Source organism: Ictalurus furcatus, chromosome 16 (genome assembly GCF_023375685.1).
Source record: "Ictalurus furcatus strain D&B chromosome 16, Billie_1.0, whole genome shotgun sequence".
Taxonomy (NCBI): Eukaryota; Metazoa; Chordata; class Actinopteri; order Siluriformes; family Ictaluridae; genus Ictalurus; species Ictalurus furcatus.
In genome coordinates, this window is record NC_071270.1 from 11,809,667 (window position 1) to 11,823,214 (window position 13,548).

A 13,548-nucleotide genomic window follows, 5' to 3' on the forward strand; every position below is an offset into this window, starting at 1 on the left:
CTGGTGTCAACTCTAATAAATGTATAATCAGCATATTAGCAAAATTGTTATTTGTCCAAAAATAGGTATCAATATTACCAGTAGCAAGCTAATAGCCACTTTCAATTAAATCCATTTATATCTGGAATTCATAAAAATAGTAGATGCCAGCTAAACAGCTGTAGAAGAAATGTGAAGAAGTATAAAGCAAAGTAAGTAATTGTATTTGAATGATTACATTTACATAAAAAACCTAACTAGAGTTAATTATAATAATGCATAAGATTTGTCAGTATAAAACAGTAGCATAAATTATGACACAAAGCAGACATTTACTGTTTTCTTCCATTTTAGGTCCAAAATGCAATGCATTCATCCAATATTAATAAACATTATTATTTATCCAAATACAAACATTTTATATTTACATACACGTCTGTTTTTTTAAAAATATACTTAATACTTGGGATAAAGTGTTTTCAATTTATGTAATACTTCCCACATAGATGACAATAGACTAGCGCGAAGTAAAAGTGCAAAGGGTTTGCACTCAGCATGCAGTGGAACAGAAAGGAACTTAGATCAATAACCATGTTTAAAGATGTGAACAAAAGTGTGTGCTGAAGAGGGGCTTCATGGGAGATTTATATAATGGCAGTGAGTCAGAAAGTGAATCACTGAGGAGCATGGAGAAAGAGTGAGAAAAAGAAACAGAGATGGGGAAACTGCAAAAAAAATAGATGGAAATAGCTACAGAGAAAGACACACAGAGAGAGGGGGTATGCAGTACTTAATTTCAAGCACCATAAAGTTGAAAGTTTATCTAAAAATGCTCTGTACTTAAGAAATATACAAATTCTCAAGTCTAAAAAAGAATAATTAATCAAAAACATCTGTTTATCACAGCATTGTTACATTTCAACACAAATACCAACATGTAAAACACATGAGATCAATACGAAACACAATGACATTGTTGGACAGATGTGTAATGTAGTAAAAAGGGAACTATTTCCCTATGTTCAGCTGTGTTTCAAAATTGTTCTCTATCTGTCAATCTGGAATCAATCATCACAAGTTTAAAACGGCACATGCTGACACCAGACTTGTGTTGCACATAAATAACTGTAATCTTACAAAGTACCCATTCATACATCTGGACTTTGTGTTCCATTCACACACATACACACTTATCTTTGATATCCTACTTAGGTCTTATGGTTACAGACAAAAGGACATCTGTCTTTTAGTTCTTCTTGGCTGCTGAGGCTGAATCCACCTGTTGGCCAGATGTTAGGGTTTGAAACATGCAGCGCAGCTCATCTTCGTGGTTGTGGTCAGCTGAGGGGAAATGGTGTCTGGAACCACTGATTTGAGAATATCATTCTCGCTGGCAATGATGTGCTTGACCAGGAAATTTGCAGCTTCGTTGATGTTTAGATTTTCCTATAACATTGAGAGAGTAAGAAGGTGTTGGAAAACTCATAATGCCAGTCTTTAACTTTATTAATTCTCTATGTGAACTCTCTACTAGTAGCACTTTGGACATTTTCAAATGTGCACTATTGTGCATCAGATAAACATTGAGTGACAAAAAAAATCAACACTGTAAATATATAAATTAAGTTACCTGACTTTTTTTTTTGTTTGCACATATTATTCATTAGATATATAAATGGAGTTCAAGCAGCATTTCATTTGCATTCAATTATGGGATTAAAAACCTCTTATTGACTGAATATTATGTGGTTAAATTAAGTAATGGAGAAATTAGCCATTTAATACATTTGCAGTTGTTATTTAGAATTGTTCCTAATGCTTTTGACCATAAACTGATATGAAGACTTTCTTTAATCTCAGGTCTCCCAGATCTAAATCAGAGAAATGCTGTGAATGATTAAAACGCATCAAATTGCCTAGATGAGGGTTTCAATTTGGTGTTTCATAACTGATGAATGTAACTGGATGGTAAACTGAAATAAACAAATAACTCTATTTAGAAGTATTCATTAAGTGTAACGAGGAGAAACCTTGAATAGCTCTGTATTTTCTGGTTTCCTTCAGTAACTGCTCAATTTGACTGTCTGCTATAATTAGGAATTGAATATTCATGACTTTTAATTAGAGGTCTCCTAAATCTTGTGATCTCCTGGTTCTGGCCACCTGGCATCGTATTAGAGCCTGAGCTGGCTACCTAAGGGTGCTTAGCTATTTATAATCCAAATCCTATTTTTGTATTGGCAGTTGAATAGTCAAAAAGTCAGGCTCTAAAAACAACAACTCTCGCATTATATGTCAGTATATGAGTTCTTTCTAAGGTACCAGATTCCATGATTTGTATTGTTTCACTAGACAAAAGACCATTATTCTTTTATCAACTATACTATAAATCTTAGAACTTGACAACTAGCAACAAAGTTTTAGATGAAATTCTGGCCTGCGTTTCCAAACATCATTTGAAAAATATTACAAGATAAAAGTAAATAGTTGATAGACAACTCCATTATGTTGTTTGCTTTGTACTATATAAAGTAAGTTGCAGAATAACTTAATTAAGTTTTGTTCTAGAGCACAGCTAAAAAGTCATTTATATTCTTATACATATCACTAAAAAATACAAGAACAAAAACATAAATGAATGGGATCTAGAGAGACAAATGTTTTTCTAGCTGTACATAACTAACATAACGAGCTAGGTGGGCACTATAGTGCATGTGATAAACATCAGATTCAGTTGATTGTTTCCTTGTAGCTTACTTAGGTGTCTTTGTGGGTACAGATATTTAACCCAACCAAACAGCTAAACACAACTAATTCCACAAATGTAATCAATGGTGTGTGCACTGTCTTGTGTGTACACAAAATGCAGAATATCAATATCTGTCAATATCAATAACAATATCAAAACAAATATTTGCTAGATTTGTACACATAAACTATGATTTAAAAAAGGTTTATCTACAGGGATTCATTGGATAAATAAGTGTTACATTTACATTTTACATTTATTCATTCAGCAGACGAAATTTATCCAAAAGCGACTTACAAATGAGAAAATACAAGCAAAGTGATATATAAAGCAGAGAACACTACAAGTAGTGCTACCATACAAGATCCATTAATTGAGTTCCAGAAGAAGTAAAGAGCGCAGAGTAGAGGTGTAACTGCCAGAGTAAATTTTTATTTATTGTCTATTTATTTATTTTTATGGGTTGGTTAGGTGTTCACGGAAGAGGTGGGTCTTTAGCTGTTTTTTGAAGATGGCGAGAGATTCTGTGGTCCGGATTGAGGTTGGAAGTTCATTCCACCATTGAGGAATAGTTCATTTGAAGGTTCTTGAAAGGGACCTTGAGCCACGCTGAGTAGGAACTAAGTGTCGGTCGTTGATTGATCGCAGATTGTGTTAGGGAACGTAAGCCTTCAGGAGAGAGTTGAGGTAGGAGGGTGCTGTTCCAGACAAGGTCTTGTAGGTGAGCATCAAGGCCTTGAATTTGATGCGGGAGGCTACAGGAGTGTTCTTAGTTTCTACTTGGAACCCTTTCTGATATGAAATTACTCAGTTGTAGGATTCTACAGGGTGTCCCAAACGATTCCATACATAGGGGAAATGAACACTTTTTAGCAAAATGTCTTCTAAAATTGTTCATATTTATTTTATATTATATATATTTTCAGATTGCCTTTAAGAATGCCTTTGACAAAAGAAGATTGTATTAAAATCATTCTCACGGGTGGATTGGGGAGCTGTCGCAAGGTTGAGATGGACTTTAACAGGAAACGTGGCAAACAGATCATACACGACACTGTTGCCAAACTTATTTAAAAATTCAAAAAGACTGGAACTGTTGCGGACCAACCGAGAAGTGGTCATCCACGAACATCCACTGATGAAGGCACAACCGACGTGCATACATAGTCCCCTATGAATGGAGATTTTTGGGACACCCTGTATACAGAATCTTTAAGGGATCCTCAGACGCATAGCTGAAGAACTCTCAAGATGTGACATTTTTAAAGAGTATATTTATTCAGTATGTGTAAAGAGTGTCTTGTCTGTGTGTGTATATAAAACACAGAGCAGTGGAAAATAAAGCCACAAGTGGAATGTACTGCATCCATGCTTAAAGATAGGGGCTTGTGTAATCATGGACCCGGACTACTAATAATTTTAAGTTACTATAAAAATCTGCTTTTTATAAATAAAAAAAATAAGAGCCGGGGATGGCTGTTTCTCAGGTGGTAGAGTGGGTTGTCCACTAATTGTAGGGTTGGTGGTTCGATTCCCGGACCACATGACTCTGCATGCCGAAGTGTCCTTGGGCAAGACACTGAACCCAAAGTTGCTCCCGATGGCAAGTTAGCAACTTGCATTGCAGCTCTGCTACCATTGGTGTGTGAGTGTGTGTGAATGGGTCAATAAGACACAGTGTAAAGTGCTTTGGATAAAAGTGCTATATAAGAGCAGACCATTTACCATTCATAAAATAAATTACTGTTAAATATAAAACACATTTGTGGTTCCAATCAAATCCCATAAAAAGCTAACCGAGTTGGAGTGTTAAAAATATGACCTCTGAAGCGGTTGCAAGCCATGTCATTTGAACAGAGGACATAGGGACCTGACTGATTTCTGACTGGTTTGTTGGCAGATAGTAGGCCTATCAACTGCCAAAATTAATTATATCATGTGCTCTCAGTTATGACCCAAATTTTAGAGGGACACAAGGCACACAAATGTAATACCTGTGCAAATCCAAGTCCTTTCAACAAAGTGTTTTTGGCTACAGACACTTTTCAAATAGAACAGGTCCTTTTTAGGTACCCTGTGAACAATACTTTACGTACCCTTTGAACCAGTACTTAATTACCATACATGGTTAATTATAGGCATGCCAATATTTAAATGAATTGTAATGAATTGTAATTGTAATGAATTTAAGTAATTTATTACTTAAACTTGTGCATACAATTTAGCGTACGTTTCAGCTTATGTACCTCAGTGGTTAAAATGGTGGACTCCTGAGTAGAAGGTTGTGAGTTCAAATCCCAGCACTACCAACCTTCCACTGCTGGGCCCTTGAGCAAGGCCCTTAATGTTTGATTGTATAAAATGAGATAAAATGTAAGTTGCCCTGGATAATGGAATGCCAGATGCCATAAATGTCAAAAAATATGAATTGAGGGATTGAAGTGAGGGGTGGCACAAGAACTGGTAACATCATTTACATCTACTTTAAGAATGCGTAGAGCTTCAATTTTAAATTGATCCTTAAGTCTGCTTTCCACACCTATATGCAATTTCAGTGAGACTTGGATCTGCAGAGTTTCACCCAAATGGACACCAAATATCCTATGGCATCCCAGATATTTGCAAAAGGTTATAGACCTCTGCTTTATTACTAAATATCATAAGCGGCAATATTTGTAGACGCAGAGTAAGTATATTTTCATAGTAAAGAGGATGGTTTTCAATTAAAAATAATCACTATGTTATAGTGAACACAGATGAAAAATAAATCAAGTATATGAACATCTACTGGAAAAGAATGCATCAATACGGCCATGTCAGTATTATACCCTACCTTAGCTGAGGTTTCAAACCATCCTACAAATCCGTTTTCTTGGCAGAACTGGTCCATCTTCAGACCATTATTAACCAGAATGTCTTTGCTTTGGTCACACTTGTTGGCCAGAAGCACTGTCGTAATGCTTTTGCCATTGGCAAGTGTCAACTTTGAGTCCAGGTCCTCCTTCCATTTGGTGACTGCTTCAAATGTTGTAGGTCTGGTGACATCAAAAACAATGAACGCCCCCATGGCCTCTCTGTAGTACACCCGCGTCATGTTCCCAAAGCGCTCCTGACCTTCATGATCAGCAAGACAGACAAAGAAGAATGGGAAGGTAAGCATATGATTTTGCTAAGAACATTTAACATCATTGCTGTGCCTGCGTTATACAATTGTAAAAACGGATTGTTTCATTTGTGATTATGATTTGGGAGTTCTAGAGAAATTTATGATAAAGTCTTAACATTTTCTTAATAAGTGAACACTGAAAAGAATTATGTCATAATCAGCCAATACTTCTATTACTAATCTGCCATTTGATGTAGTTTGTGATCCAAAACCTCCTTTGTGAGATTATCTATATGGGCATGTATTCACAGCTTGGGTGAAGACCAGTTTTACAGTACTTCTCTCTAGTTTGTTTACACAGATTTTCCTCCACAATGACTCCCATGTGATCTACCTCCAAATCTTACTCACATGAGGCCAGTTCTCATATGATTGCACACATACCTTCCATGTGGGAAATGAGTCTAGCTCTGAGAGAGAGGGAGAGAGAGAGAGAGAGAGAGAGAGAGAGAGAAAGAGGGAGTGTGTGTGTGTGTGTGAGAGAGAGAGAGAGAGAGAGAGAGAGAGAGAGGTGGCTGGCATAGATGCCACATAGGAATGGATCGTTCTGTAGGAGGCACATTGAGGACTCCTTTACATGCCAATCCATTTGAAATGTGCCAGTTGGATCTGCTCTTTATTCCACTGTATATCTATGAGTAGGTCTAAACAGCAAACTCCCCAGTGTTGTATTAACTACAATGTTCATTTCTTTCCAACCTGACTTACATAAACAGTGTAGGTGTTAATTTAATATCGGACATTACTTTGTTCATGCAAAAGTAAACTGAAATGAGGTAGTTACACAACTTCACTGAGATGCTCCTCACCAACCAAACATACAATTCAATAGTAGTCTTTATATTACTTGTGTGACCCGTGTCTAATTAATAGATTTAATCTCGCAAACACGTGAACAGCATCATAGCCTTCACTTCACATCGACAGAGAAACAGGCCAGAGGCAGAAATATTATAGTGTTGTGAGCACTACCGCCCACGCCTACCTGCTATGTCCCAGAGCTGCAGTCTCACAGTCTCCGAGTCCCAGTTGAGAACTTTGAGAGCGAAGTCCACCCCGATAGTGGCTCTGTAGTTCGTCGAGTACGTCTGATGAACATAGCGCTTAATGATGCTGGTCTTGCCCACACCTAAATCCCCGATAACGAGGATTTTATACAAGTGTTCTTTCTGACTGCTCTGCATGGCTGCGGCGGACTGCGAGGTCACTCCACTCGGAGTCCCGTGAAAAGTTTGGTGATGCAGCCGCGGATGACCCTGTAAACCCCGGGCAGGGTGGGGCAGGAGAACAACTTGTGACCGGCATGTTGGAGTCTCTCGTGGGCGTCACGTTTACTCCTCCCCCGAAAATGTGGAAAGGCCGCGTGTGTGTGTGCGTATGTGCGTGCTTGCGTATGTGTATTAATCTCATTAGGGCCAAAAGAAAACAAAAACGATAATGTAGGCCTATTATGTTTGTTTTGTTGGTTCCTGTTAGGATTTCCCCCTACATCGAAATACATAGACGTTTTCACTCATTACTCACTTATATCTTGGTTAGTTAGGCTACTGAGGGGTAAACAAATGCGTTAGTGATTTTTACAAGGGGCAAGAGAGTTCTTATAGGCTAGATTTAATAAAACAGCGACAGAAAAATATGATAAAATACCAGTGTTCATTAAATATTTTAATGTATTATTTATAGAATAACATTTAGGCCTATAGTAAACACTTCTTCCACCACGCAGTGTTGTTCCATAACAGTAAGCTTTTGTTTCTAAGCAACATAACAGGCAAAGATTTCCCTATCCTATGGACAGCACAACTGCCTAATGATTAGGATTATTGTTCATATTTTATATATATATATGATTAAATCCAGTGTTCGATCAATTTTTCGTGATTATTTATTATTAATATTATTTGCAGTAATATTATTAAGTGATTGTTGGTATTAATATTTTCAACGGCTGCGAGTGCGGCTCAGCCAATAATTAGATTTGAGACCAGCACTGTAATTGCCCAGTCATATGTGCGCGTGCATACCCACGCGCGTGACGGGCCCCAGCGAGGGAGGTGTCAAGAAATGCAAAGAGGAACAGAAAGAAAAAGAAAGCGCAGAGTCAGAATCCAGTTTAGCCTACAACAATCAATTAACCATTTATCTTCCTAACATAGTACTGAACAGAAATTAGATCCTTGCAATTATGTCCTTTTTAATGATATTCAATAGCAGCCTATTTAAATTTTTTCACACAAAGCAACAGAATAATAATAATTTTTAAAAAAACGAATAGAGCTAATTTTCACACTGTATAGATAATTTGAAAACTATTATAAGAGCTTTTACAAGATACATTCATTCCACTATCACAAAGCATAAACTGATCATTATCAGCTCACTGTTTTACAGTAATATTACTAGCTAAATCAACACAAATGTTGTAGAAAAATACCTCACACTTATAGGCCATATCTACATTCTCTGAAAAAAAGGCAAAGAGGAAAAGATGCAAAATGCTTATAGAAAATATACAAAAGATAACACTTATAGAGTCAGCTGTTGGCAGTGTTCTGCATGCAGACATAAATGATCATTACAGTAAATCCATTCAGTAAATATATTGCACAATGTTGAATAGACTAAAGGTTGTAGAGATATGCACAGTGCACACGATTAGTAGAAAGTTTAAGCACTGCCTTGAATAAAAAATATTTTTAAAAGAGAATCTGTTTGGTCCAAATAATGTCTATAAACAGACATATGTAATTTCATTAGGGTTAAAAGAAAGCATATCTGACTGATTCACATTCAAAAGTTCATAATTACTATAAAGAACATTGTAACAAAATGCAAAGCATGTGCACTTGAATGCTTGTCTACTAATTCACTAAGCCTTGCTTTCTTTATGTTGCACATCACGCAGCCAGCCTAACAGTAAATTCTATTAAATTAAAATAACATCTTTAAAATATGACTTCTGTCTTTTTCTTTGCATTTCTGTTCACTAAACAATTAGATCTGAAGTGTTAAACAAGACTGTTTAGTGGTACTTGTCACTGAAACACAGTCACCTGGAAAATAATGCCGTTTAAAGAATAGTTCAGTAGAATGGGTCCCATACTAACTAAAACAAGATATACTGTACATTATATATGCGCTATAGTATGCAAGAATTTTAGTCAAAGGACAGCATTATACACAACCAACAAATATTGCAATGCCTCCATATTGTCACATAAGGTATTATCTTACATGTATCATTGTGTAACATTGTTGGAATGTGATCACTGGCTGAATGTCAAGCACTGTATATTATCTCAATCCATAGTTCACTGAGCTTTCCTAAACAAAAGCATTTGTGCACTAAAGGCCTTCAAGCTTTGACATCTCTGTTGGGGCACTGCATTCAAATGCTTACAAAGAACATTTTAGTCCATGCTGTTCAAACTTAAAGAAGCCATTCAGCTACTTTCAGTAAATCCCTGCAGAGGTTCCTCAAGCACTGTTTTATCCCTGATCTTTTTCTCAGTATAGCCTTGGTTCCAATTCTCATGAGTTCTGCAGCAATGTGGATCAATACTTTGCAACAGTGTAGTAAAACCTGATTTGAAATTAATGTCATAACAGTATTTAAAATGCCCGCATGCCACTGGTGGTTATTTTGGTAGCATGAGATTTGATCACCCGGAAGGCTATTTATAGTGAAGAGGAGCTCTGGCTGTAGTTGCGCAGCATCAGTCGGTCATACTTTGGGGAATTGCGCTCACACAGAGCCAGCTCTGAGTCTGGACAGGTGGGAGAGTCACTAGCTGAGCCCACTGAGGAGTCCCTGAATGGGGATGGAGGTGTTAGTGCAGCCAGCTCCTCAAACTCCGTGGTCCTGACTGCATATAAGGAGTCATAGGTGCTATTAGAGAGACTAGCAGGGGATGCCCTGCTGCTTCCACCTGTGACTATCCCTCCTGCTATGCCTACCGCTGAGCGAGGGGTAGCGTTAGCTGCAGCCACCACCTCTGCATAGGTGGTTACCGTTGTTGAGCGCTGCATCTCTCGTGGAAGCAACTTGAAGGAGGGTGAGCAGGGGCCAGAGGCATTTATGGTACTGCCTGAAGTAGAGCCAGCTGGCAGCATCATGCTGTTGAGCTCGCTGATGTTCGCAGTGAAACGGTTCACCACGCTGCTGATCTGGTCCATAATGGATGTCTGCAATGGCCCACCTTGCTGTAAACGCTCCGTAAGATACGTAGGTAATGCTGCCACCGGCAAAGGCCTTTCTCTAACATCCTCCTCATCTTCACAGCACTGCTGCAATGCACCACGCTGGCACACAGTGGGCAGTGGAGAGGGTGTGTGTGGGCAGTAGGTAACAGGGTAGCGCTGGCCACTCTGTGGCCTCTCATATGACACCTTTATCCCAGTGTCTGAAGGTGCATCACAACCCTTGGAGAAAGGTTTGATGATAGCAGTTTGATTGACCTCTTCTTTTCTCTTGATGTGAATGGAGATCCTCTTCCACAGATTTGGCCGGTAGCCTCTCTCATTTTGTGCCCAAGTAACCGTTTTGCCATTTGAACTGCAGAAAGATAACATGAACTCAGACCAGTAGACATAAATGTTAATCTGTGTCATCAGAGCCATTATAGCTTTAAACCCATTAAAACACCATATGAATAGCGGTGCTGCTTTCTCATTATTCCAAGTCATCAGTGTTATTTTTACAAAAACTAGTAAAAAAAAAAAAAAAAAACTAATCCAAAAATATGCAAATTGAATGCCAAATCTATGGAATTAGAATCATAACATGATGTACTAAGAATGATTACAAATTGTATTCCTTAATTTATAAATAATGTCTTTACAAATATTTACATTTCAATAAATGACAATATCCATAATTTAATTTCAAGGCATATTTGTATCTGTACATGTAAAACAATTGTGAAATAATGTTAAATTCATTTTTAGATTTTGGACATATACAGTCAGGGCCATAAATGTTGCCAGTGACAAAGTTATCTTTATAGTAGCAGTCTACGACAATATATACATAGGAGTTTAAATTAAGTAATGCGTATGACCTCAAACTGCAGACTTTCAGCTTTAACTGGAGGGTATTTACATGCAAATTGGATGAACGTTTGTGCTATCTCAAAGTATTCCACAGTTCTCCTAATGTCTGATCATCTATTGGGCCTTTGGCTACATATCACTAGCCTAGTTGACTGGTTTTCCCTTGTTGTACTAAGCACTGTTCTTGGTCTAGTCTGCTAAGTAAGCTGACTTTTATAATTTTCCTTAGAATCAGAAAGCATATGGCAGGGCAACATGTTTACTGATAATGTCTGTATTGCCTCTCAAGTGGTCTGACCAGATGAATCACTATGTCCAGATGCCCACTGGCCAAGCACCAAATGCAGAAGCAGTCATAACTTACAATTTGGTACATGTGAGAAAAGCACCCCATCACTAAATAGATCCTCAGAATAAGTCCATGAAGGACAGAGGCTGGCAATGGATGCTTTACAGTGGAAACATATTGCCCATTAGACAGAGACTACATCAGGACCTAGTCGATATCAGACCCCACTGAACTGATCCCTAAAGACCCCCTCTTTCCATATTCTAAATCTTTTAGATGTAATCCATTCCATGTAATCACAGAACTGTTTCATGTCAATGGACCTGTGCCAAAGACTATTTTCACATCCCAATAAAACACTGTGTGGTGACAGGGACATGGTCATGTGCCTCTTGTAAATAGAGGGGTGGTGTGGGTAAGGAGAAGAAGTGGGTAATTTCATGAATGTACGTATACCTGTGTATAATTAATGATTCACTTTTTATATGCTAAGGGCGCATGGTGGCTTAGTGGTTAGCACGTTCGCCTCACGCCGCCAGGGTCGGGGATTCCCGCGGCTCTGTGTGTGTGGAGTTTGGATGTTCTCCCCGTGCTGCGGGGGTTTCCTCCGGGTACTCCGGTTTCCTCCCCCAATCCAAAGTCATGCATGGTAGGTTGATTGGCATGTCCAAAGTGTCCGTAGTGTATGAATGGGTATGTGAATGTGTGTGTGATTGTGTGCCCTGCGATGTATTGGCACCCTGTCCAGGGTGTACCCCGCCTTGTGTCCGATGCTTCCTGGGATAGGCTCCAGGTTCCCCGTGACCCTGCAAAGGATAAGCGGTATAGAAGATGGATGGATGGATGGACTTTTTATATGCTTCCCTGATGCTGATTTTCCCACATTGCACAGAATTTGGCAACAAGACCACAGAGACTTGATCATTTTATTGAGTTATTTTACTCAGTTTTGCAAATGGAGTGATTGCCTTGCAATCAACTGTCCTTGCAGTGAGCCTGCAGAGCATTCTTAATGGGCCTGATACATGCCTTTCTGTAATACTTAGCCAGAAGGTTGTAATCTGCTATTGAAGCCAACTGTTCACTAACAGAGTTACAGACATCTGTCACAGATGCAAGACATGGGGGCTCCCTTGTCTCAGTAAAGACTAGCCAATGGGATTGTGGACGTCATCACCATTGTCCTCAGACTCACTGCACACCCAGCCCCTACCATGACATATCATTCTATGAAGAGTGTTTTCTCCTCATGGGCACCTCATGGGCTTAGAGGCATAATAAAGTCTGCAATGCTATTGTATCTTCACATCACCATTCACCTTCTCCTGGTTCTATAAGTTTAACATTTAACGCTGAACACCTTCCCAGTCCTTCTGTGTGTCAGTTCTGCATGACATTGTGGCATAGGTTATAAAGGTGGTCTCTGATTAGGTGGGGTGAAATGGAATGCAGTTTCATAACTGTAGTTCTATGAACTTTAGATAACCCAGATGGTTCTTTGTCATTCGAAACCAGCTTTAGCATAGCGAGAACTTGGTGAGGTTCCAGAGAAAGTCTGTATTTATTGTAAATACACTTTGTGACTTTGTTAGGTCTCCTCATATATGTGCAACAATGTATCTAGTAAGGATGTGCACAGGTATCTGAATACCTTAAGTGTTTGAGGAACTTGTATTCCTTTGCTTAAATCATTATTCGTATGCTAGTGATGCTCTATGTCAACATTAAAAAAATATGTAAAAGGAAAGCCATCTCTGGCTTTTTTTAAAAAAAAATTTTTTTGCAAGGAGTGTGTCTAGAGGTATGCAGAGGGACTAAAATGGTCTCAGGAGTAAGTGGGAGAGGCCAGGATAAACAAGAGATCATACAACAAGGACATGAAAATTGCTACTTTTGAAGCTCAGTATCAGGTGATCTCTGTGGGTTGCAGGCTAGTGGTCTTATAAGCGTTGCATTGTTAAGCATGACATTTACTGAAGACTATGTAAATTTGGTAAACAGGCAGGACTCTAACGTGAGGTGACTTCAGGTCTATGACTGCTATTATAGTTCATCAAATATACGTAGACACCCTCAAATTAAAGCTGTTTCATTTCCGATACAGAAAAAAAATGTCACTGTATGATTCCTTACAGAATGCATGGTATGTAACCAAAGGTTAAAAGAAAAATAGATATTGTAAACTGTAAAGCGTTTATGTATATTCACCAGTAAAATACTGAGTTCAAATGAATATTATACCACAAATGTGTCTTTTTTTTTTTTTTTTTTTTTACAGTTTGATAGTGTAGTACACCTGGTATTCTGGAACAA

At 38.3% G+C, this 13,548-nt stretch overlaps 2 protein-coding genes across 2 annotated transcripts in view; both read right to left on the minus strand.

The window, feature by feature from the left end:
- Positions 1-6: 6 nt before the first annotated feature.
- Positions 7-7,690, minus strand: rab38b (RAB38b, member of RAS oncogene family). Its single transcript, XM_053644650.1, has 3 exons — positions 6,880-7,690; positions 5,562-5,842; positions 7-1,425 (listed from the first exon to the last, which is right to left on the minus strand). The coding sequence occupies exons 1-3, from the start codon at positions 7,076-7,078 to the stop codon at positions 1,273-1,275; spliced, it is 633 nt and encodes a 210-aa protein (XP_053500625.1). The 5' UTR covers positions 7,079-7,690; the 3' UTR covers positions 7-1,272.
- A 1,677-nt stretch (positions 7,691-9,367) lies between these two features.
- Positions 9,368-13,548, minus strand: part of grm5a (glutamate receptor, metabotropic 5a) — a 44,140-nt gene continuing 39,959 nt past the window's right edge. The window contains exon 8 of the mRNA XM_053644657.1: positions 9,368-10,449. Within this exon, the coding sequence (XP_053500632.1) occupies positions 9,573-10,449 (877 nt within the window). The 3' untranslated portion in view covers positions 9,368-9,572. The remainder of the gene's footprint in view (positions 10,450-13,548) is intronic.